This window comes from Peromyscus leucopus, chromosome 4 (genome assembly GCF_004664715.2).
Source record: "Peromyscus leucopus breed LL Stock chromosome 4, UCI_PerLeu_2.1, whole genome shotgun sequence".
Lineage (NCBI taxonomy): Eukaryota > Metazoa > Chordata > Mammalia > Rodentia > Cricetidae > Peromyscus > Peromyscus leucopus.
In genome coordinates, this window is record NC_051066.1 from 87589555 (window position 1) to 87615787 (window position 26233).

At 42.3% G+C, this 26233-nt stretch overlaps 2 protein-coding genes across 3 annotated transcripts in view; one reads left to right on the top strand and one right to left on the bottom strand.

Annotated features, from left to right (window-relative positions):
- LOC119087871 (ryanodine receptor 3-like) overlaps positions 1-23857 on the top strand; it is a 69836-nt gene extending 45979 nt beyond the window's left edge. For both annotated transcript variants that reach the window (XM_037205085.1, XM_037205086.1), the window contains exons 13-22: positions 582-757; positions 1979-2015; positions 3367-3530; positions 6755-6920; positions 11306-11392; positions 11805-12031; positions 13796-14588; positions 17409-17609; positions 22530-22632; positions 23619-23857. In XM_037205085.1, coding sequence (XP_037060980.1) covers positions 582-757; positions 1979-2015; positions 3367-3530; positions 6755-6920; positions 11306-11392; positions 11805-12031; positions 13796-14588; positions 17409-17609; positions 22530-22632; positions 23619-23815 — 2151 coding nt within the window. In that variant the 3' untranslated portion in view covers positions 23816-23857. The remainder of the gene's footprint in view (positions 1-581; positions 758-1978; positions 2016-3366; positions 3531-6754; positions 6921-11305; positions 11393-11804; positions 12032-13795; positions 14589-17408; positions 17610-22529; positions 22633-23618) is intronic.
- Ryr3 (ryanodine receptor 3) overlaps positions 1-26233 on the bottom strand; it is a gene marked incomplete at its 5' end in the record, with an annotated part of 626824 nt that overhangs the window by 320751 nt on the left and 279840 nt on the right.

Sequence of the window (26233 nt, forward strand, 5' to 3'; positions counted from 1 at the left end):
TACCACTCTGCAGTACCTATGGTCCAACACCATGAATTGTCTCAGGATTTAGAGCAGGCTCAGGACACCTCAACTCTAGGGCTGGGACTCCAGCACTGTTGGAAACCTATGGGGTAAAAGTACCCTCTGAGAGAGCTTGTGTGGTTCTTCCTGAGTTTGGGGTTTTCTGGTCCCTTTCTGTAAGATGTTCTAATGATGCCCACTGACAATGGAAATCTTTGGAAAGATTTTCTTTCTACCACTTACCCCCCAATTTAGAAGGTCAACATTATGAGGACACCACACTATATCACCCAGACAGCCTTACCTCTCTCCAGTGTTTGTTCTCCATCCTTGGTCTTGTAGTGAACTTATGGATGTGTTTTACATCACTAATTTCTCCAACCAGAGAAGTTTCAACTCCAGAGCTGGTTTCCTAGCAGACAAAGCCCACCTCTTGAATAGCATAGTTTACTTTATTGCTGGTGATATCCATAGTTTGCAGAATGTCTTGTTCAATGTTAGGTCGGTGAGAGACAGGAACAGGGTCAAGGTCACACCCTCCTATATATCAGGTTAAGGACTCATGGTGATGTTCCCAGGTTGTGAGAATTGACGGCACCATGGACAGCCCCCCATGCCTCAAGGTGACCCACAAGACATTCGGCACACAGAACAGCAATGCCAACATGATCTACTGCCGCCTGAGCATGCCCATCGAATGCCACTCCTCTTTCAGCCACAGCCCCTGTCTAGACAGTGAAGCCTTCCAGAAAAGGTGAGGGTGTGGGACAGTCCTGTAATTCTCAGAGGTACCAACTGTTTCTGTTTATTTTGTACTTAACCACAACGTAAGAAGTGAGTTTACGGTGGCCTCTCTGCTTTCAGTCAGGTAAAGAAATGAGGATGTAAATGGCTGGGGAGATAATTTTGTCTGTGAAGTGTTTGCTGCACAGCATAGAGACCTGTGTTGGGTCTCCAGAGCCATGTTTGTTTGTTTGTTTTTAAGAAAGATATTGTGGCATATACCTGACCTCCCAGTGCTAGAGAGCAGAAACAGGTAGATCTCAGGTGCTCACTGGACAGGCAAACTCTCAAAAACAAAGTAAATGGAGGCTTGGAAACAGCCCCTGAGGTTGATCTCTAGCCTCCGTCCTCATGTACATACACATGCATATGTGCCTATACATATATGTGCATCTATACATCTATGTGCCCCTGCGTGCATGCACAAATTTGTACCTGCACACATGCACACACAAAGAAATGACTATATATGTGTATGTGAGTTCATGCAAGGGCATGTGTGTATGGAGGTGCACACAAAATTATGAAGCCCATGCAGCTAAACAGAGCAACATCTGGAGAGGATGTTTCTGCTTTCCTTGGAATCTCTGAGCTTGAACCTCTTTGTGTTCATAATTCTTGGAGTTTGAGAGCAAAAAGACTGCTTCTGTGTGAAATGAGAAATTTCCAGAGGCCAATTGCCGTCTTTGCCTAGCTATGGGCATTTCCCAACCTTGCCTCTGTGTGCCTCTTGAGTAATGTGATTTCTTCCCTCCTGATGAGGAATGGATTCCTTGCTGTCTTTCTTTCCTTTGATGTCTATTTTTAATCGCTGGTGTGTGCCTACTGTCTAAGCTGTCTCGTCCAAATCTCTCGTAGCAGTTCACTATCCACCAAGGTTTTGAATAAGCACAGCTGCTTGAGGGAGCATAGGAACCCATTCAGAGGCATCTCTACCTGTGTTATTACAGCGCCCCCATCCTCCTCCACAGTAACTTATAACCTGCAGCAGGGGGATGCTGGAAGTCATAGTACTGCCTGTGGCAGCAGCTTACAAATGAGCAACTCCCAAGACCAATTAAGGTCACTTGTGTATAGAAAACAGCCAGTTTCCTAAACCTGCCTTGATCGTTAAAGGTAGATCAATTGCCTGTCAGAACTGTGGGGTTCTCTACACAACTGAATAGCTAAAATGTGGATTATCTCCCCCTAGGAAACAGATGCAAGAAATACTCTCTCACACAACAACGGTAAGTAAATATGCTCAATTATGGCTTTAATTATTTGATCTGCTCCTCCTGGTACTATACCCCACACAGTAAAGATTTGTCTAGAGATCTTCTTTAATTGTCAATTACTCTGTCTCATAATATACATTTGGATGCTTCCAGAACATTTCTATGGTGTTTGTCGAGTAAGGGAAAGAAAGCAGAGCTCAACCTGGAGCTCCTAATTGGGCATCATGTGTCCTTGTTACCCATTTGCCACCAGGGACCCATCACTGCCTTTCTGATTGAAAGAAACATGAGTTGGAAGAGTCCCAATTAAATCCTTTTGTTTGCTCTTTTGTGTCAACTTCTATGAGTCGGTTCCCTGGTGTCTCTGTTCGGTGCCAGGAACAATCTTGCAAGCAATCAAAGAAGAGGCAGGAAGGTAGCCCAGAGGATAGAAGCTACTTCAGGTTCCTTTCCTCAGTGACAGTAGTCAGGGGAAAATGCTTCCTAGTTTCCTTCTTCCAATATTCCTCAGCACCTGATGTCCATGGGAGAAATACAAGCCACCCCTTCTGTAAAGTTCCCCTTGAGTTCATAAACTAAACAACACCAAAACTAAGATTCTTGCTGCAGGAAATCATACCCCTGCTATTGTGGGCACTATGGCCCAGAACATTATATATATATTCCCATTTAATCTCCATTAAATTGACTTAATCACAACCCCTGTGAGATACGTGATACTGTGTACAGAGAAGACAAAAGACTTAACCCAAGCTCACACAATAGTAATCAGTTGTGCCAAAGATTCAAGCCTAGGGTTTTTCTGACTATGCTTTTTTTTTTTTTTTGGCTTAGTCAAGAAAAAATTGGCATAGTATGAATAAGTAAACCTACTCAGTGTTGTAAAGAAAGGGATGAAGTGGTCACCTTCCTTGGTGCCATAGCTATTACTATAATGTGGTGATAAGCCTCACAGATTGTATGATCCTCATTGGGAATTTTTATCCTCACCACTGCCTGTGGTTGGCATAAAGGCCACATAGAGTGGGTTGGTGGCTGGGACATAAGTATTTTCTTTTTCAGCTTCTTTCTCGAGACATTGCATAAACCAAAGCCTTTCCTGAGTCTAGAGTGCAGCATGGTATACCTCCTCGACAGTGTGTTGCTTTAGCCAGACATGGTGACATAGACTCAGAAAGGAGGGACACCACAAGTTCAAGGCCAGCCTGAGCTACAAAGTGAGGCCCAACTTGGGAAAAGCAAAAGAAACCTTCCATGTGTGCTTCTTCATAAAAATGAGCCAAGTGAACTGCTGACTGATTTTATCCCTCAGCTCTCCTTCCCAGACAGACACCACTCACGAATTCTCTTGTCCCCTCCACAGCAATGCTACTATGCTATCCGCATTTTTGCTGGGCAGGATCCATCATGTGTCTGGGTTGGATGGGTGACTCCAGACTACCATTTATACAGTGAAAAGTTTGACCTGAATAAAAACTGTACCGTGACTGTCACCCTGGGAGATGAAAGAGGTCGGGTCCATGAAAGGTAAGGAGGATCCCAAGAGGCTCCTTTCTCCCTACAATAGTCACTTACACCTCATCCTTCATCCCAGATAGAGAAAGCATCCTAGCCTGTCTTAAAAGGTGAACAGGAACTTAACTTTTAAAATCATTAAAGAAACTGGGATCACCATGACAGTGAAAAGGGAGTGTCTGTAGAAACAGAGGTTCATTTATCACATATATAAATCACAATTCAGGGATGGGAGATAAAGATAGACAGTTGGGGTCAGAGAGCCCTCTTGCATTTGCTCCATAATTTTGAGGCAGGCCTCAATTTCTACAACATCAGAACCAGACAGAAAAATTGCCTGTGTGCCTAAGAGAAGCTAGTTTGGGGAAAATTGAACAGATGAACAGTAGCACACATCAAATGACAAATCAAAACACCTCATCCCAAGGGTTTATAATTTCTAAAAGCATAAAAAATATAAAGGAGACATGGAAAACCCATTGATAACAACCAATGAGTAGAAATTGGGACTCTTTGGGGGAAATATGTTTTAGCCCCACTGGGTTCTCCATTGTCCACTGGCACTGCTCTCAGGGAAAATCTTTGCCTAGATGTGAAGCTCCATCCTAATTGTCTTAACAATAAAAGCTAGAGTCAGATAGCAAGGTGAAAGCTGAAATATCAGAGAAGCAGAGCAGCCATCCACTAGAGACTTCATCTTACCCCTATGAAATCTCAGACCAAAATGGGGGCGATCTTGTCTCTACAAATCCTCAGACTGAATGGGGCAAGATCCTGTCTCCACTTACCTTATATTCCTGTCTCCAACTCCCTAGTACTGGGATTAAAGACGTGAGCCACCACTGCCTGGCTATTTCTCTTTTAGACCAGTTCAATCTCCTGTAGCCCAGGGTGGCCTTGAACTCCTGATCTTCCTGCTTCCTCCTCCCAAGTGCTGGAACTGAAGTTGTGAGCCTCCCAGGTGCTGGGATTAAAGGCATGAGCCTCTACCTCCTGGGCTCTATGGTTAACTAGTGGCTAGCTCTGCCCTCTGATCTCCAGGCAAGCTTTATTTGTCAGAACACAAACAAGACATCATACAACATAGATGTGTCCCAAACATGACCTTAAAAAACCATCTGTTTTTATGGGACCTGAAAAAAACATCTTATCATCTGTCTAATTCCTATCCTCTGGGCTTGGAACATCTTTTCTCTGTGTAGCCATGTATCAAGAGGTAGTAGGTCCTTCTTAGGTAGGCCTTCACACCCTACCAAGTGATGGATCCTTTTCAGTCAGTGCTTTTTATATAATAGAGCTCATCAAAAGCTGACCATCAGAGGTGAGTCATAGCACCCTCAGTGCAGACCTCTATGGGTCCATGATGAAAAGCACAGGCTCTGAACTCAAGCTTAGATACTGACTAGGTTTGAAATGAATTCCCAGTCTCTTACTAGCCATGTAAGCTTGAACTCTGATTTCCTTATATATAAAATTAGAATAATTATTCAAATCCCAGAGTGCTGTAAGAAGTAAATGAATTAATTCATAAAAGAATGCTTAAGACAGTGCCTTACCTCGAGTACTTGATAAATATCAACTATTACTATTGGCACTTAAAGCAAAGCTTGGTGCGTTGTGGTGATCAATAATTCTTAGTTCGTTGTCTGACATAATAAGCAATAAACACAAGATTGAGTTTTACATGTTTCAGGGTATTTTAAATTTGGTGTCTTTAAAATATACATAAAGCCTGCCACTTCACAATGCACAGCTCAATACATCAGTAATTGAATTCTGTAATTTAAAAAGCAGTGATAACATGGCTTGAGTTCAATCTTTATAGAAATCTATCCATGGCTATAACTGGAAGCCACAGTTTGTAGAGGTCTCTGCTCAAGGGCACTCATCCTGAGAAAGCAGCCCCATTGTTGCCCCATATAAGAGAAAATGAATGGAAAGGGATATGTACTCAGAAAGGGGATTTCCACTCACAGCAGAATGTGGCAGACTTCTAGAAACAGAAGAAAACAGTATCTCTTAATCCAGCCTGGATCTTCCAAAGAATAGCTCAGAGAGGTAAACCACCTTCAGGATATAGGATTCAAGGATCTGTCCATCGCACAGTGCTGAATGCATGTTCTGGGTTCCTTCACACAACTGAGCACTGCAGTAGGAACCTAGGCCAAGCCATATCAGATTAGTCTCAGTGTGTTCAAAGGGGTTTCTCTAGCATCAAGTGGAGAATCAGTTATCCTTTAGACTAAGAAAGGCCACATTACATCACATCACTTCAAAAGCCTGCATCACATCACTTCAAAAGCCCAGGTCCTTCAGCTGTTGCAGCCCAGGTGAGCTGAGGAAGCAAGACTGACTGCTTCTTTCTACTACCCATTGTAAGGGGTTCTGAGAATCACATTTCACATTGCCTATCTTCTCCAAAACTCTCTCTAGGTATAAAATTCTGCAGTTAAGAAATGAGAGCTAGGGGTGTAGCTCAGTAGTAGAGCCCTTCCTTACTCTGCATCGGATCCTGGGTTTAATTCCTGTCACCACAAAAGTGAAAAAGATAAGAAATTTGGTTTGGGAGCCTTTAAAGGTTTTTGGTCATCACAGTTTGCTTTTAAGTGTAAAGGCCACATGGCATTCTACACTCTGAAAATTGGTACACAGATAGCGAGAGAGGAACCTAAGTGGTTATTTAGCTATTTAGGCTATTTAGTTGTGTGTATTATAGACTTCTAGAGATCAGGAACAAACAGTATAGTACAGTTCAGGGAGCTAAGAGGCCATCAGAAACAAGCAGTCTATCTGGACCCCAGTTGCCATTCCAAGGAATATAGGCCAAGTTTCCAAGCACTTTAGGGCCTGTGACCCTGGATATCAGAAAGGGATACTGAACCCATATTACTGTTTCTGCTTCTCATACCAAATTCGCCTATAGATTTACCTAAGGTTAGTCTCCTCTCTGTGTTTTGATTTTCTGTCCCTAAAATAGGAGTATTACCCTCCTTTGTATCGGAAGATTGAATTTCTAATGAGTTTGGGAAATAGCTATCTGAATACTGAGGTCTTTGGAAGGGGGCAGCCTGCCATATTGCTACATCTCCACACACAGTACTTCATGCCTGCATAAATTTGGTTGTAGCTGAATGGTTTCATTCATAGAAAGGGTTCTGGGGCATTTTACAAGTGAGTTATGATTAGAAACCACCCAGACTATATTCTGTAACTCCTCTCTTTTCTCTGGTTTTCAGTGTGAAACGAAGCAACTGCTATATGGTCTGGGGTGGGGACATTGTAGCCAGTTCCCAAAGATCAAGTCGGAGCAATGTAGACCTGGAGATTGGCTGCCTTGTAGATCTGGCAATGGGCATGTTGTCCTTCTCAGCTAATGGGAAGGAACTTGGCACCTGCTATCAGGTAGGTGTGGCTTCTGAGGCTGAGCTGTTGCTTTGGGCTTTGGGCTGGGATTTATGGTCATGTTCTTCATTCTCTTCCACGAGGACTTCATCATCCTCCACCATACAGTTGATGAAACCGTATGGTATACTGGCCATTAGATTAGCAAATAAACAAGAACAGAGTGATAGAATTTTATACAGAGAAAAATATATCTATTTACTGGGTGATTTTTATATACTGGTCATCTCTCAAGAGGAAACGGCAGCTTTTCCTTATTGAGCTCTGAAAGATTATTCATTTATTCTAAAAGTACTTCTCTGTTGCCTTTATACTATCTGTGTTAGATAAGATGGGAGATTTGAAGGGTGGACAGAAATAGTTGTCACTTTAAGACATTTGCTTACTCAGAATAGAAACCTATAAAAACTGAAACAAGAAAACTGTTTGTTGGTATTACCTGGTAGTGCTTTATGAGTCTAGAGACCCATAGAGTCCACCATAGGAAATGCTATGCTGAGGGATTGTGTTTCCAAGCATTCTCAACACTCTCAAGCACAGGACAGTGAGTCACATATATGGGTAGGTAGAATTTGCTGAAGAAGTTCTCTCTCCCATGAAGAACAATCAGCAGAGTCTCATTAGGGAAAAATCTTGGTTTTGAGGGAGTGAAGAGAGCAGTACTCTAGGGAGGCACAATGGATCAACAGATAGAATAACAATTTGCTCTATGATTGGTAACGGGAGTTCCATTTGGAGAGGGAGGGAGGTATACATAGGAAATAGGGAACTATGGAAGGTCTCAGCATAAAAGTAATGTTCAGTAATTAAGGAAGCTAAACAGTCTCCTGGGGTCAGCAGTATAGATAACCACAGCAGATGTGTAATACCCTGTTACTATATAATAGATAAAAACCCTGATTCTTTGGTCAGCCCCAGGTCACAGTCTGTGGGATGAAAGGCTTTAGGCAGCCAACTGTCTCACCTCTGCTTGGGGAGATGGGCCCAGGTGTATATCAGACAGAACAGTCATTCCAGTCCTGAAAGATTCGTTAACCAAAAATGATGGGTGGACCGAACATCGTCTGCATGTCAGGAGCAGCTCACCGACAGGGAGGCAGTTTAACTGTCTCTTCAGTAGTTTCTGCAGTGAATGGCACACTCAGAACCTCCTCCCAAGAGGAGTACAGTCAACACTTGGCAAGCTTGACTGGCAGCTGGAGGGCCCAGCCATTTCCAGAAAGAAGCATTTGTGAAACCCGGCTCTGAGGAAGAAAGTAAAGTACTCTTCTAGTACTGACTACGATGCTTCCCTCAGCCCAAATCCCTTGAGAAGCTTTTATATACATTACTGCTGTCCTCCAGACTCCATTAGTGTTTTCCCATTACCTTCTGAAATGAGCTGGACTGAAGGGTCCCTCCTGAGCTGCAGAGAATTCTGGAACATCTAATAACTTTCACAAGCAGTTGGACTTTGGAGATCTGCAAACATGAATGAATTAACAACAAAACAGGGTGGCATTTGCAATAGCAGTGACTTGCCTGCCTCTGAAGGGTTCATGAGGTTAACAAGATGCTACAACCAAGAGAAGGATGATGCAGCAGCTTCATCACATCCTGCATGGTGATTCCTAGGTAACATCAGGCAGGATGGACCATTATTGTCTTTGAGCAGGGTGTGAACATGCTCTCCTGGGGCATCTTCTTTATTCTATACATTCATACTCTTCTCCTACTGCTCAGCATTCTAGTCCCACAGAGCTTTGCTGAGTGGGACAGTGGCAGGGTTCTGCTGAGAACCCTTAGGAGGCTCCTACTCAGCTATCCCCTTCTAATATCAGTGAGACAGAAGTGTCCAGCCATGTGTCTGGTCCCTGGCAGCTGGATCATTGTTATTCCACAGCTGTTGTCATTTTCATTTTTCAATTATCTCAAGAGGAACAGGACAGCAATATTTATACACTGGCCTTCAATTCAGAATGGACCAAAACAATGAGAGAAACATTCTCTTAAACAATGTTCCCAGGCCTCCCATTAAATGGTGCTAGGCAATCTGAAAAACCTTTCTCTCTCCCACTTAATAAAATCAGTAGAAAAATGAGGACTAAAATATACCTTCAAGTCCTGAGTAACTGCCCCACACCAGGTACTTAAAAGACAGAGCCAGTTGTGGGATTCAGATTTATGAGAGATTCTAGCTGTAGATTCTGGCCAGTTTCTAGGGCCTGACCTTCACACATGATTAGAAATGGGGTGTCTATCAACACAAGGACAAATAGATCAGCCAGTGATAAAAAAAGAACCTTAGGTACAAAAATCAAGGAAGTCCATGACATCTCGAGTCCAGGTTCTGAGCATTGCTGGAGCAGGGGATCCTTGTCCAGCTGGTCAGTTGTCCCAGGGCAGGGCCCAGCTCTGTGCTCACTGTCCATGGAGCAGTATCTGGCACCTCATGAGCACTCACTGATATTTTGTGTTGTCAGACTGACTAACTTGGCTGGAAAATCACTTGTATCCACTTTTCTGCCTAACAAGTTGCCATAAAATTAGCAGCTTAAAACGACTTGCCTCCATTACTTCACAGATCTGGGGGCTTACCAGGCACCTAAGCTCTCACAAGGCAAAAACCAAGGCTCCTGCTGGACTGAGCCAGACTCTTCTCTGGAGGGTCTGGAAAGAACCCCTTTCTGAGTTTTTCTGAGTTATTAATAGTACTCAATTTTTCATGTTGTAGGTTTATTGTTCTGAGGTCCTATGTCCTTGCTGACCGGTAGCTGGGGTCACTCTCTGCTAGCTGAGTATGCCTACAGTCCTTTCACATGGTCCCTCTATCTTCAAAACATCGTCTTCTTATGATTCGTATCTCTCTAACTTTCTATTCTGCCTCCACAAAGGAAAACAAAATAAAACAAACAAACAATAAAACCTCTGCTTTTAAAGAACCCTCTTATAATACATAAAGCCCGCATCTTCCTCCAGCTTAAGTTCAACTGGTTAGCAGCTTCTCTTGCACATGCATAATCCAATGTTCCATTAGCATAATCACAGAAATAAATCCTTCCACAGCCTTCTGGGAATATGCTCCTCTTGTATATGCTGAGGAGCCTACATTTGTATTTTCTTCTTATTTTAGTCCTAAACAAAATTCTGCATTGTTCATCATGGTGAGAGTGTGCTCAGGACAAGAAAACATTTACTCTCAAGACTTTCAAAGCACTCCCTAAGTCAGGCATGAGAGGAGCCCTGGACTTGAGCTGAGCAAGTTTGCAAGAAGCCATCCTTGAAGGGCCAGAAACCACCGCCTATAATGCAGCTTACTTTCCAAAGCCAGTGTGTTTAGATGAGGCTCTTTTTCAAAGGAGTGAAAGCCTCCACATGTTTGGTACCTTTCTATTTTCTAGATATAAAATGAAGGCTGTAAGGGTAATGCACTCTCAGAGGATAGCCAATATAGCTACTCATTCTTGAATTTGTGGGGAGGGAGAGTTGGATCAATTTCCCATTTACTTAATGGTAGTGGAGGAATATCATCTAAGTTTGTATACATCAAAATAAACAAATAGTAAGTGAAGCCCCTGATGTCTTATGCAGATACCTCATGCAATCATTGAAGGTACAGTTGGAAGCCTACCAGAGAATCTCAAACCCTTTAACATAAATATAGCAAGTGTAAGGAGTAAAAAAGGCTACAGAAGCTTCCAGAACATCCCAGGGAAAAGGCAAGGTCCATATTCCAACTAAGATCCTCAAGGTCTTTGCCTTACAACATCAATTCTCAATTATGATGTGTGTCTGCCCCAAGCCCAGGACACTTGGCAATGTCAGAAAACCTTGTTAATCATTAGGATTATGATGTACTCACAGGTACATAATAGGTACATGACAAAGATGTTGCTCACAACAGTATTGAGGTTAGCTCCCCCACCAAGTTACCAGTGCCAAAATCTCAATGAGACTAAGGTTAAGAATCTTGACTGCAGGGTATCCTGGATCTTGTGAACCTGCCATTTGCCTTCAGCAGTGATCCCTGAGTCACCACCCGGACACACTACTGTTCAGTGGCCATCAGTGCTTTGTCTCGTTAGTGAGTAATAGAAGCTTTTGGCCTTATGACTCTGCTCCTGAACTCCAGGGAAGGCTGCTGGCTGCAAGTATCTGAAGAAGAAAGGGAAAGAAAGGGTGTAAGGTATTTTATCCTAAAGCAGAAAGGATTTAAGGCCTCAAGCAGTGGCAGTCTGAAGTAAAACAGGCCAGGTCTCCAGGAGTATCTGAGCAGTGGGGAATGACCCATCCGTTGTCTTCTCTAGCTGAACTTAAATGGAATGACTGACTACTGTGGCCAGTGGCTTAGCAAACTGTGATTCCCATAGCCCTGGGCCAGCCTCTTGATTTGTTTTTGTTTCCAGGTGGAGCCTAACACCAAAGTATTTCCAGCAGTCTTCCTCCAGCCTACAAGCACTTCTTTGTTTCAGTTTGAACTTGGAAAACTGAAGGTATTTATCTGTCCCTTCGATTAATACTCATGCCAAGGGAAGATCGAAATGACCATCGTGGGGAAACCCCAAGCATCAGAAGGCAGGGAAGATCTCTTGCTTCTCATTCACCTCCCTGCCTCCCTCAGGCCTCTATAATTTGCTGAGAAGTCCCAATGACAGACTATCTCTTCTCATTTTCCTTTTCTCTCACCCATTTTGGGCTGCTGAAAGGATTGATTACTTCTCACATAACCCATTGTGTACCATCCTAGTTAATGACGAAAGCCTTTGGAGATCCTCAGGATAGACAGTCCTTCTTTAACTTATACGAGTTATATTGATGACCATGAGCCAGGTGCATGATCCAGCAACTAAAACTCTCCCTATGACATGCCTCTTTTCTTCTTTGATGTCTTTCTTCCTTCCCCAGAATACAATGCCCTTGTCAGCAGCCATATTTAAGAGTGAAGAGAAGAACCCCATCCCACAGTGTCCACCTAGGCTGGATGTCCAAACAATCCAGCCTGTGCTGTGGAGTCGCATGCCCAGCAGCTTTCTCAAAGTGGAGACAGAGCGGGTGAGCGAGCGCCATGGCTGGGTGGTGCAGTGCCTAGAACCTCTGCAAATGATGGCACTCCACATCCCGGAGGAGAGCAGGTACTGGAGGGAACCACCAAGGAAGGGACAGTCCTGGGAAGCCAGGAAGCTCCAAAGGAAACTAGGAATATCTTTAGTGGACCCTAAGCTATCCCAAGATAACTGCTCATTCCCCACAATACATCAGTTCTATCCTTTCCCTTCCCCAATACTATCATTCAGTCAAAAACAGCAGAGAATATACCATAATGCCCCAGCCATGATACCTTCTGAAGACCAGGAAATATTTACATGCTTTTAATTCAAATACAAGTGATACTGAAATATACATATATTTATTTTTACAAAAGTAAAGGGCAGAGCCGGGCAGTGGTAGTGCACGCCTTTAATCCCAGCACTCGGGAGGCAGAGACAGGTGGATCTTTGTGAGTTCGAGACCAGCCTGATCTACAGGGTGAGATCCAGGAACCCTGTCTCGAAAAATAAAAAAATAAATAAAGGGCAGAATGACCCATGTCTAGCTTGACTTGGAGAACTAGGAGCTGGGGTCCTTGCTTCCTTTTGTTAAGAGGATTGTGACTGGGTTCAATCCCAGCACTTTCATTTTCCACATATGTGGTTTGGTAAGCTGCTCACATACTCCAAGCTGCAGCCATTCCAGCCATACTTTAAAAGAGAATCCCACCCACACTGTTGAGAGGGTAAGAATGAGGTTGTATGGGTGTAATCCAGCATGGTTTCTGGCCATCTTGAAAACTGAGCTAAGTTTTATTACTGTGGATATTATTAGCCCTATGTTCCTTGACTGAAAAAGTATGTGCATGGGGCTGGAGAAAGGGATCACCGGTAAAGGCACTTGTTCTTGCAGAGGACCCAGGTTCAATTCCCAGCACCCACGTGGTGGCTCACAACCATACATAATTCCAATTCCAAGGGGTCCAATGTCCTTTTCTGACCTCTGTGGACACCACAAATACACATGGCGCACATCAATATATGTAGGTAAAACACTTGTCTATATAAAAATAAATATTAAAAATATAAAAGCAAAAGCGTTGCAGAAAGTGACGGTATTTGATACCCATGGGACTCCCCTTTGGGGAGCCCTTTGAATCATGTACCACTTACAGGACAGGAGAGTATGGGAAAATGAAAGAAAATATTGCCATGCATCCTGGAACTCCATCTCTGGGCCTCCGTGAGCAAGAGAACAACACACAGGCAAGCAGGTTGCAGATGTCAGGAAGGAAGTACTCACTGGATTAGGCCAAGGAGTACCAGTTGGAAAAGTGTTTCCTCTCAGAACAAAAATACAGAAGGAAGGGTAGAAAATCTTGTAGGTGCCACAGAGCTGGACCACGCAGATAGTGTAGATTGGCAGTAGAAACAACAGTGGGTGTGGTGATGGGCATAGCAGTGGGCGTGGCTGTGGGTGTGAGCTGCATCTTCTGGGAGGCTTGTGTCAGGAAGCAGATCAATTTCAGATAAGAAGGCCAGGTCATTGTCATATTCCCAAGTGTCTTTCTCCTTGGGACCTTAGGGCTTCCACCTCCTTTTTGACTTTTTGATATTTAATAAGCCAATGTCTTACATTTCCCAGGATTTTTAGAATATTGTGTTGAGACAAGATGAATCGTTAGTAACTGGGGTGTGGACCATAGCTCAGAGAGGAGGAATACCCTGTTAGGGAAAACATGGCAGAGATTTATGTCCCTTCTGCCTTCGCTGAACTGGTTGAGATCCTTGGGGTTTTACAGGGCAACTACACTGAATTCTGACCCTTGCTTCTCACTGTGCAATGGTCGATTGCTTTGTCTCCCTCAGGTGTGTGGACATCCTTGAGCTCTGTGAGCAGGAGGACCTGATGCAGTTCCATTACCATACCCTGAGACTTTACAGTGCTGTGTGTGCCCTGGGAAACAGCCGTGTTGCCTATGCCCTGTGCAGCCATGTGGACCTCTCACAGCTCTTCTATGCCATTGACAACAAGTATTTGCCCGGCCTCCTTCGATCTGGTTTCTATGACCTGCTCATTAGCATCCACCTGGCCAATGCTAAGGAGAGGAAGCTGATGATGAAGAATGAGTACATCATCCCCATCACCAGCGCCACCAGGAATATCCGCCTGTACCCAGATGAGTCCAAGAGGCATGGACTGCCTGGGGTGGGCCTGAGGACATGCCTTAAGCCGGGCTTCCGGTTCTCTACCCCTTGCTTTGTGGTGACTAATGAGGAGCATCAGAAGCAGAGCCCTGAGATTCCCTTGGAGATTCTCAAGACAAAGGCTCTAAGCATGCTGACAGAGGCTGTACATTGCAGTGGGGCCCATATCCGAGACCCTGTGGGGGGTTCTGTAGAGTTCCAGTTTGTGCCTGTGCTGAAACTCATCGGAACCCTCCTAGTCATGGGCGTTTTTGATGATGATGATGTTCGTCAGATTCTCCTCTTGATTGATCCCTCTGTGTTCGGGGAGCACAGTGGGGAGATGGAAGAGGGAACAGAAAAAGAAATGACCCAAGTAGAGGAAAAGGCAGTGGAGGCTGGAGAAAAGGCCAGCAAGGAGGCTCCAGTCAAAGGCTTGTTGCAGACCCGATTACCTGAGTCTGTCAAGCTGCAGGTAACTGGGAACAACACACATGCTCTGGTAAAGTGCCCTGGAGGGAGAAAAGAAAGCCTGGGTATGGGGGACTGTGGGCACACGCCTGAGTCTGCTGCTGGAGTAGAGGTATGCAGAGAGTCCCTGGGGTGATGCCTATTTCCATGGGATACACTCTCTAAGCTTTCCCAAGCCAACATGAAAATGCCAACCTTTATCAGTAAGATGTGTTGAAATGTTTAGATATTGTATAGAAGTCTCTTCTGTTATTGGTTGCTTTTACTTTTTGGGGGGAGGCCTGCAACCCAGCTCCCAAGTAAATCACAAATAGAGGCTTATTATGGCTTATGAATTTGCAGCCTTAGTTTGGCTTAGTTTCTAGCCAGCTTTCCTTAAATTATCCCATCTACCTTTTGCCTCTGGGCTTTTCCTGTTCTCTTACTTCTGTAAATCTTACTCCTACTCTGTGGCTTACTGTGTAGCTGGGTGGCTGGCCCCTGGAGTCCTCCTCCTTTTCTGGCTACTTCTTCCTTTTCCCCTCCATCTCTTTTCCTCTTCTTCTTTCCCCAGATTTCTCCTGTATATTCTCTCAACCTGCCAGCCCTGCCTGTCTCTCTCTCCTGCCTTGCTATTGGCCATTCAGTTCTTTATTAGACCAGTCAGGTGTTTTAGACAGACAAAGTAACACAGGTTCACAGAGTTAAAAAATTCAACATAAACAAAGGTAGCACACCTTAAAATAATATTCCATAATACTCTTCACCAGTGTTGGATTTGCCCATGTCTCTGAGCCTTTGAGATGTAAATGATTATCTTATCCCTGATTAGAAAAAGGGGTAAGATTCTGGTTGTAACCAAAGTAACCCCCAAGGAACTGACTCACAGGACTGTCACACTCATCACCCACTCTCACTGAGCCAGGTTCTTGCACTAATATGATGGGGCCCTGCTGACCCAGTATTCACATAACTGTTACCCAAACTAAGGAGCATGCTGCTGGTACCACCTAAGAGCCTTCAGCTCCATCTGAAGCAATGCTTCCTCATGTAAGGTAGTATGATCCATAAGCTAAGGATGATAACCTTTGTCTTCTGAGCACTGAGACAAAGAGGAAAGATGAACAGTGAGCCTGGGTCAGCCATTCCTAGGATTTTACTCCCCCTCTGCTGCTTACCAGATTTGTAAACTCACCAAGTCAGTAGCCAGCCAAGACCGTAGAGTTATTATCTGTAAAACAGAAGTGATACAAAATGATAATGCCAAATATATTTTCATGAAATATGTGAAGTATGTTCTATCATAGAATGTGCTGTAGTGAAGTAATCTATGATAAAAGTTCTCTCTTCTAATATAATGGGATTTGTACATAGTTAATCAGGATATTGAGTATAGAGGAGAAATGTAGCTTATGTATAATCACATGGATGGACACCACACACACACACACACACACACACACACACACACCCCTTAGCATTTTATTAAATCTTTTAAGGGTGCTACTATGATACAGAGCCAAGATCTTTTCTTTGGTGTAAATCCCCTGACCAGCACTTGAAGTTCTTCCATTTTACATTTGACCTCTGACATATAACATCTATGATTGCCAGTTCAGGGATTTTTAGGGTGAACATGAGAGATCCAGTCATGCACTGCATAATGTCATTTCAGTTGACAATGGACCCCATAGAGTGATCCCATGAGGTGACACCATCTAAGAGAGACTAACCATCAGTTGCTAAAATTTCTTCCCAGGGGGAGATGTAAGCAACATCTCCTAAGGTCCCGATAGCAAACTAAAGCATGATTCCATTGAAGTTCACACTGGAGAACTGGTGTGTTTATTGGGCTTCCTTACAGAACATAGGTGAGGGGCTGCTTAGAGGGGTCTGGGTGCTCCTCCCCCACAGGCCACACCTGGAAAGTCTTTACCCAGGAGGAATGAGGTCCTCTCTGTAGCTGTGTAGATGGAGCTACTTCATCTTTTCTGGCCTATGTACTCTAACCCCTCTCTGAGGCTGTGTGCAATTAAGGCAGTGTATATAACGTGGTAGGAAATGGCTAGAGAGTAAGTGAGGGTCTTTTGACCCTTTCTGTCTCTCTATGAAGGAACATAAATAGTCAGCAAGCCCAGCTTGGAAAATTCTTTTGTAAGGGGACACAACTGAGCACCCCAAGATGGGCATACCTTGTTTCAGAGGATAGTCACTCACAACACTTAGTGTGTGATGTTCTCACCATGGTGAGATCTCCTAACTGTGAATGCATCAGAACGCCTCCTTGTCACTAAATCAGGACATCACTATAAAACAAAACACTTTCAGACTTTAATGATTTTCCCCAGCTTTTTACAGTTTTCTCACACCTAGCATTTCTTTTTAAAACAACTTAAATTTACAGAATGACAAAATTATTATAATAACAAAAGAACTAACCACAGTTGAGCTGTGCAGTGAGTAGCACCAGGGAGGATGAGTTGAGGAACAAGCTTTTCAACTTTCCCATTTCTGCTGCTGGAAGGTTGGAGAAAGGAAGGCAATGAATGCTCACATGAGCATTTTGGTGCTGGTTTTCATACATGACTCCTGAGGGAAGTACTTTCAAGAAGATGCTATTTTCAGGAAGTTCATTTCTGTCTCATTCCCTGGCCTTAGTAGCTGAATAATTCACCTCTAGATTAAGGCAGACTTGGATTCAGTAGCTTCATGGTTACTAGATGGATCATTGCACTTAAACTGAATCTCAATGTTATCATCTATAAAGCAGGGCACTGGCAACTTCATCTATGTGCATTAAGTGCATTCTATAGGGATGTATATACATACACACTTTTTGTTACAGATGTGTGAACTCCTCAGCTACCTCTGTGATTGTGAACTGCAGCATCGAGTAGAAGCTATTGTGGCATTTGGTGACATTTACGTGTCCAAGCTTCAGGCAAATCAGAAGTTCCGCTACAATGAGCTCATGCAGGCTCTGAACATGTCTGCAGCCCTAACTGCCCGAAAGACCAGAGAGTTCCGTTCACCACCCCAGGAGCAGGTGAGTCCCATCCTGAGCTACATTCCAATTCCTATGGAAAAGGGTACATGAACCCTTTGTGTTATCTTCAACGGACTGAAAAGCTATGGAAGCCAAGAAGAATCACCACAATACCAAGAGATAGGCTTGAGTCCTAAGTAAATAATGACTGCGGAGTATTTGCCAATTATCTTGGCGGGGGTTGGGGGGGACCTTTCTAAACTGAGCATAACACAGAGCTTTCTTCTTCCACTGTCCCCTCCCCTATGTATACCTCTACTAATTAGTGGAAAACCAGAGGAGTGTTGAGGTTCAACAGAAATCTCGGCCACCATTCACTACTCAGGAGGATGTTGCTAGCCCTCCTGGAAACCCCTACCTTTCTATCAGAGACTAGAAGAAAGTAGTTGGTGTGCCCTGGTTTGTGAGAGTTGAGGTACAGCCTTTCTCATCCATCTGATATGTCCAAGCCCCTTTAACTTATATTTGCACTAAGCCTTCCTAGTCCCATGAAGCCGGGAGAACAGGATTCATTGTGAATCATATTTTGTGATGTGTTCTATAGAACCCACTTTGTGGTTGTCACTGCTGAGAGAGAAGGTGACTTTGAGATGAGTCTAAATGAGGGAATGGCGTCTCGTGGTACAATAGTGCTGTCCAGGCTGGTTGGCTACTGTTCCCTTAGTGTTCAAAAGTAAGATAGATCCTTCAGTGAGGAAACCAGTTCTGCTTTTAAACTACATCTTTGAATCTTATAAATTTTAATAAGCAGCCTATTCATTGTTATCAATATAATTACTACTATTTTATATTAATGGCACAACTACAACTTCATTCAATTACTTTCCCAATCTATTTTATGGAACATAGTTATTTATATTGTCTTGCCAATGAACCACATATCTTAGCTTTTGAAAGACTCATGAATGATAATGCCTAAAGAGAAGACAAAGCTAGTTATCTCCCTAGTTGCAGAATGAAAGTCCTTGGGACTGGCTGAAATAGATATGGTACTGTATCAAATGCATGAGTATGCTGTTTCTCCAACTTCCACCCAAGAATTACTCAAGGATATTACAAATACTATAGGCTGCTTTGAGACTGGTGGTGGGTATGAATGTCCCCCATGACACTGAGCAAATGATGCTCTTCCAAACTTTTATGGATAATTGGAAGACAATAATACAGAGATTATAACACCAATATTGGCTTCACATAATGGCACTCCAGATCTTTTCCCCCATCTCTCACATGTGGTATTGGTTTCTTGACCCCTTTGTCTCAGTTTTTTCTGCCAAGTATGGGTAATGTTTATATCTCTAGCCAAGGTTTCTTCTTAGGATGCCATGAGGCAACTTATTTTAGACTGCTTAGCAAGTTATCTGCCATTGAGTAAGAATTCTGTAACTGATGCAATGAGCACAGGACCTCAGGGGAGGCTTTGCCCTAGAGGAGGTGGGAATGGGGGGTGGGCTGGAGGAAGGGGAGGGGGGCAGGAAGGGGGAGAACAAGGAAATTTGTGGCTGTTATGTAGAACTGAATGGTATTGTAAAATAAAATAAAAGGGAAAAAAAAGAATTCTGTAACTGTTCCCTAAACTGCCAGTAGTTTTAGTATTAGAGAAATCTGCAGCCTCACACCTTCTTCTATGGCCTTCTGCCAGTGGCCTGGTGAGTGGAGGTCACACATTTTCTGACATCTCTAACCCAGCCATCACCATCCACAGTATCTATGGTCTAAAATTCTCCTTTTCTCCATTCTAACTTCAAAGTTTTTCTTCTACCCTCCATAGAACTTCTATTGCCTCCTCCTCCGGGCATCTAAGTAAAAAAAAAAAAAAAAAAAAAAAAAAGATTCAGAAATCTGTAAGTTGACTTCTCCCTTAAGGCATAGACCAATGTATCACTGCCTGACAGGCCACTGGCTCCAATCCATCTTAAACAAGGTCACCAGAAGAACCTAGTAAGTCAGATCACTTGGCCCTTTCTCTGGGATCTCTGACTCAGTTGGCCTGGGGTAAAGCTCAGAGTTTTTCATTTTTAGCAAGTTTTCAGACATTTTTGATGCTGATGGCTTTAAAAAAAAACAGCACTAAAAGTTAAAGAATTCATCTCCTCCATTTCCACCCTTCCCAAGGGAGACCTTACCCATAGAGTTCTCAATGAAAGGAAATGTTTAATATCATTGAAAGACAATTCAGATCAATCTCAGAGGTTAGAGATGCAGAATCACTTGGAAAATCGAATGCATGGAAATTGGAGTCTTAAAGGGTGATGATTTTTCACAACCTGTGAGGAAAAAATAGAAGTTATAATCCTCAGAGTATTCAAAGTAATGGAGGAAACCATGGGGAATATGAACAGTATAAAAGTAAGGTAAATCGAAGACTTGTTTCATGGTTTGGACAAAGCGGCTGCTTATGGTCACCTCCCAAAGGCCTTCTGGAGAGGGGAGGACATGACTAGTAGACACTCTATTTGGTCTGCCCTTCCACCCACCCTTTGGTTGTGTGCTCTTTCAGCAGGTGAGGCCCTTCCTAAGTTTTGTTGACAGGAGGTGTCTTTCAATGAAGAACTTCATTTTGTACTCTGAAACCATATCTTACAACCTTATATTAGTTTAATAAACAGCGTATCCTACCTTGTTGATGTAATTAGTGTAATTTCCCTTTCCCAAACTATTTCATGGATAGTATTTAATTACAAATAACACCTCTACCTACTTACAAAAAGATTTGAAAGAGAAATTCTAAGTGAGAGACTTCTGAATCATGTTAAAATTTAGTAAGATATTAGAAATTCTTCTAACCATGAAGCCCTCAACAGTTAAAAGGAAGCTCTATGCCTGGTGGTTGGGATAGAATGGCTGAATCACAAAGAGGAAAAAATGACCTCTAGCTGCTTCTGCAATTTCTCCACCTGATCACTGACCTGTGTGTAGTTGTGGGCCTGCAGGAAGTATTCCAAAGTCCAGGAGCCTAGCCAGGAAACAGAGCCTTCACTGACCTCTGCTAACACCACTTTTCATGATTAATGTATACAGCAGAACAACTGCCCTACTTTATCACTAGTGGGGATCGAACATTTTCTGTGACACTTTGCAGTGGTTACATTTAGAAATATCTTTACATTCAACACTGCTTCAGGATTGCAGGGTCTCCAAGAGTAGCCACTAGGTCTCTTCATGACAGCTAATGATGAAGTACATTTATTACTGTAACACGGAATTTTTTGGCTTTAATAAATGGACTTCACCACTATCATTTCTCTTTGTAAGTTTGTATGTGTTGCTTGTTTAAGATATTAATCTGTAAATTAGTTGTCTCACTAAACTGCAAGAAAACTACATAGTAAATAGAAAACCATCAAGAACAGAATAATAAAAACAAAAAGAAAAGCAGAGGTAGTGTAGAACATAAATCTACACCTCAAAACTAAAACCTAAATGAAGCCCCCTATACATAACATGAAAAGCTAACTAAAAGAAATCTGTTGAGTATATATTATAAACAACTAAAACTCCAGAAATCTGTTGAGTATATATTACAAACAACTAAAACTCCGGAAATCTGTAGAGTATGTATGAGAAAATGTTTAAGTTGAAAAATGTGCAAAGCACTCCACCAGCTAATTTTCAAATGGGTAATTACCTGGTAGAAAAATGGAGAGAGAGCATGAGAAGAAAAACTTCACAAAATATGAAATAAAATTAGTCTTAATGCATGGAAAATAAATTTCAACCTCACCAATTAAATGCAAATCAAAGCAACAGGGACATGATATGCTTCACCATTAAACTGGAAAATATTTGAAAATGTGTTAAGCTCTCATTACTGTAATAGAGATGCCAAAGCAACACACACACTTACATAAATTTGGAATAATGCAAATTGTTGTGAGATTTCTGGGAAGCAATTTACAATTCATATCAGAAGCCATTAAAATGTACAGACCTGTTGCTCCATTTATTTTGCTTCCAGTAGTTTATCCTAAGAAAATGTTCTGAAATGTGAACAAAAAGCAAATAAAATATTCAAAGCAACTTTGTTTATAAGAAAAACAAAGACAAGTCAGGAGATGTGTCAGAGTCTGGTGTGTAAAAGCACTTGCCACACACGCATAAAGATGTGATTTTGAACCCCTGAAACTCTCATGAAAGCTGATGCACAGTGTGAGCATCTGTAATCCCAATGCTCATAGGGAGAGGAGGAAAATGGAGACTGGAGAATTCCTGGAAGTTCACAGGCCAGCTAGCCTGATGTATGAAGTAAAAACTAAAACCACCAAGACCCTGTCTCAGATAAGATGGAAGGCAAGGACCAACCCCTAAGATTGTCTTCTGACCTCCATATGCATGCCATGGCTCATATGTGCCCACATTCACACGCACACGCATGCGCGCACACACACACCACCACCACCACCACCACCACCACCACCACCACCACCACCACCACCACACCAGGTACTCACAAAGTAGAAACAAACATATCACAGCAGAAACTTAATTTTCCATAAATTTGTATCTATCCACAGAGTGAAATAAATAATTTTACCATTTTAAACTCATGTTAAGAAAATATCCCAGGCAAAGTCAGTCAGAAATTGGATTTTAAGAAAGTTTATATAGAGAATGTGGTTTGAATTTGTGAGCTTATGCATAAAGTCTGAAATAAATTTCCTAATATTATTAACAGGACTTATCTTTGGGTGATAGGAATTTTCTACTCTAAATATTCTCCAAATTCTGTACAATTAATAAGCAGCCTTTAGTATAAGAAAAAAAGAGAAAGCTACTTTAGTAGGTTGGCCACTTTTACTTCCCCCACCCTCCAAAAACTTTTAAATAAAAAATTCAAAGACTGTTTTGTGTCTAAGGCATGATCTGAACTCCCATGGCTGACATGGAGACTGGCTAGAGATTGCTCTTTTGCCCTCACAGATCAACATGCTCCTCAACTTTCACCTGGGAGAGAACTGCCCCTGCCCAGAGGAGATCCGAGAGGAGCTGTATGACTTCCATGAGGACCTTCTGGTTCACTGTGGTGAGCTTCTGAGAGATGAGCTAGAGCTCCATCTTCCTTTATTAGAATGCCAGTGAGGGGTTGAGAAGTTACTCTTATGTCTGACCTTATGGTACCAGTTGTTCAAACTACATGTGTTAGAGAAGATACAGGAAGTGTCCCTGGCAGAATGAGAGACTGAAAATGCTTTTATCTAAAAAGAATCTTTGTGAGGATACAGAGAGGGAGTGGGAAGGTCTTTGTAGGAAAGAAAAAAAAAGGTGAGGGAGAGGGGTGACTGACTCTATACCTCACCTAGTTCACTTGCAACGGTACTGATGTCATATTCTCCCAGCCAAGCCAAGATTGTGGTCCCTTTTCTTTTTAGCTATTGTAATTTAAAAAAAAAAAAAGTGGGTATCAATGTCTTCTCTGAAGGATTCTAAGTCATGGGTCCCTACTTTGATGCTTATCTACTGGGTGGTGACATTTATGATTCTTTTTTTTTTTTTTTTTTTTTTTTTTTTTTTTTTTTTTTGGTTTTTCGAGACAGGGTTTCTCTGCGTAGCTTTGCGCCTTTCCTGGAGCTCACTTGATAGCCCAGGCTGGCCTCGAACTCACAGAGATCCGCCTGGCTCTGCCTCCCGAGTGCTGGGATTAAAGGCGTGCGCCACCACCGCCCGGCTGACATTTATGATTCTTATACATGGGTAAATTGAGTAATATGTAGAAAAAAGCTGAGCTTCTCATTTGAAATAATAAATATTAAAGTATTTCTAGAGACTCTAGGGCCCTTTTTAACATAGGTTAGAAAAAGTTAATCTTTGGGATTAAATTTATTTGATTTCTGGGACACAGAAAACCATATATTTTAGCAACTATTTGAAAGGCATAAAGTAGATAAATATTCTTGGGAGGCTGCCTGTAATCTCTTCAAAATGTTTCAGAGAATGGGAAATTGCCTTCTTATGCTCTTCCCAACTCTTAACGTACTGTTTGGGTTTGCACTCTGTTCTGTGGCTTGCTAGGAGTTCCCTTGGAGGAAGAAGAAGAGGAGGAGGAGGACACTTCCTGGACAGGAAAACTTCGTGCTTTGGTGTATAAAATCAAGGGCCCACCCAAGCCAGAGAAGGAACAACCAACAGAGGAAGAGGAACAGCATCCTAGTAAGTGGCACTGCCTTTCAATCACATTGCCCACACCTCTGTACTCTGCTGAGACTTAATCAGGGTAACTGGTTCTCTCACATACACTCTAAGACACTCGAAGGCTGTTGAATGCTAAAGTAAACATTGAGCTTTGTGTTGTCATTGTTGTGGACTTTTTTTTTTCTCTGCCTTTCCTGTGATCCAAGGAATTACCTTTTGGACTTCTCTGACACCTGAGAGATCAGCTGTTTGGTATCTTATTGTCTGTCTACTTAGAAACTCTCACACAAATTCTGATCTTTCTTTCAACCTCTAAGTGCTGTTGATTTCCCTCACTTCTGTTTGCAGTTACCTAAGCAAGGAAAACTACTCCAACCAAAGAAGTTAAGCAATAGTGAAGCAGGACCTGTAAAAGAAATTAAAGGTCTCTTCTTTTTCTCTAGTATGGTGTTAAGATTGCAACAGCCTGAACCTGTTTTTTTAAGGATGGCAACTATTGTCCCAAGTCATTCCTCTCTTCTTACACAATAGGTAATCTCAACCATTTGGTCCATGTTGAAAGAAGAGCACTGACTTGCCTGACTGTCTCTAAATGAGTTAACATTTCAAGAGACAGATTGTCGAACATTATATGTAATCAATCTGCTCCTTGCTACAAATTTGACAAGTTTATCATTTGCCTAAAGTAGAAGTGTCCCAGGTTCAATGTCATCAGTTTTTATCTTAGTCCATGTTCCTATCCATCTTGTAACACACTTGCAGATTACCTACTAAAGAAATAGACTCCCAAGGTACAGGTGCGTCTGGAATAGCACTATGAGGGTTCACACTTCTTATCACCCCTTATATTAACGTTTCATCTTTGTCAGAATATCTCTAAGGGGAATAGATTATTCCCATTTATCAGTGGGAACTTTGAAGCCTCTGAGAGAATATATGGTAACATGACTCTGGCAATCCTGGTCAGGCCTGTCCTATCACCATAGAAAGGTTTTGACTTTGAGGGTGAGCCAACTGGGTTGTAGAGCCAAAAAGTAAAAATAAAAATAAGTGAGTAGAGACTCTCTTTGTGGTTACCACCAAATGAGTACTGCAAATAGCTTGTACTGGCCCACATCTCTCCTATAGCGCCTGCCGAGAATTGATTCTGGAAATGGATGCTTTTTTTTTGACAGTATGTTATGAAGAGCATTCCCACAAAGTAACCATGTCACATTAAATGAATCAAGTCAGTCAGATGAAATCGTTCATCATCTGCCTCTGTGAAGTCTCACACTGAGGATGGGTTCAGACACCACGGATTACTTCCTGTACAACTGCTCCTCGACCCTAAAGGAGACAGATCATGTTCTATCTGCTTAGATAGAACATACACACCTGCCAATCCTGTCCGATGGGACTGCAAGGATTCACCATGCTGCCTTCCTCTCACATGTGCTTATGACACGTCCAGGTTTTGCGTCCTGAGCCTTCTGAGGTCCCAAAAATAAAGGAAATGGTCAATCAGTTCAAGCAGTACTGGTTGCTTTTATGTGGGTTCCCTGTAGAATGTTCCAGAAGCATGGCTGGAATGATATTTTAAGATAAAGTCTAGGAAGTTGTTTAATACCCCTCTAGAGAATTATTTTTTTATTGTATCATATAGAGGCAGTGCTTCTAAATGTACAGCCAATTGTAAAAATGGTTAAAATCCTATAAATTACTGACAGATTGTCCATGTCACTACTTACATGATTTATCTTGACAAAATAATACAAATTTAGGGGATTATAGTAAATTGACAATTTACCAAATGCATTCATATAAGCTAGTTACTAATGTTCCTAACAGATGTTAGCTTTCTTCATTTTTTCAATATTCAGTTGAGAGAAATAAGACTCAAAAGAATCAAGAGATACTAGTTCAATGATTCTTCCTTCCATCTTATATCCAGAAAATTTTCCTAGTGACTTATTAACACAAATCTGATATAACTAAATCAAGTGAAGCTGTGACTTTACTCCGGGTGTCTACTCTTCCCATAGTACCACACCACACTGTTTATATACCTGAGATTAAAAACTGTTGGGAGTGGTCATTTATGATAAAAGTCAGAGGGGAACTGGAGAGAATGGCTCAGTGAATAAGAGCACTGACTGCTCTTTCAGAAGACCCGGGTTCAATTCCCAGAACCCACATGGTACTTCACAACTGTCTGTAACTCCAGGATCCAACACCTTCACACATACATACAGGCCAAACACTAATAAAATACAAAGAAATAAATTATGATGAAAATCAAAACCCAATATCATTCATAATTTTAACACTGAAGAGTTAGTGATGCCAAAGATTTGAATTGGAAATCTTCAGGTAAGGTGGTGGTGGCCCCTCCCTGAGATTCAGTTCTATAGGCTGTTGGTGTGGATCAGATGGACTCAGGAAAGAGAGAACAAAATGTTCTGAAACTCATTTGAATGCTGCTAAGTAGCTCTGTGTTAAAGAGTTTTGCTTAA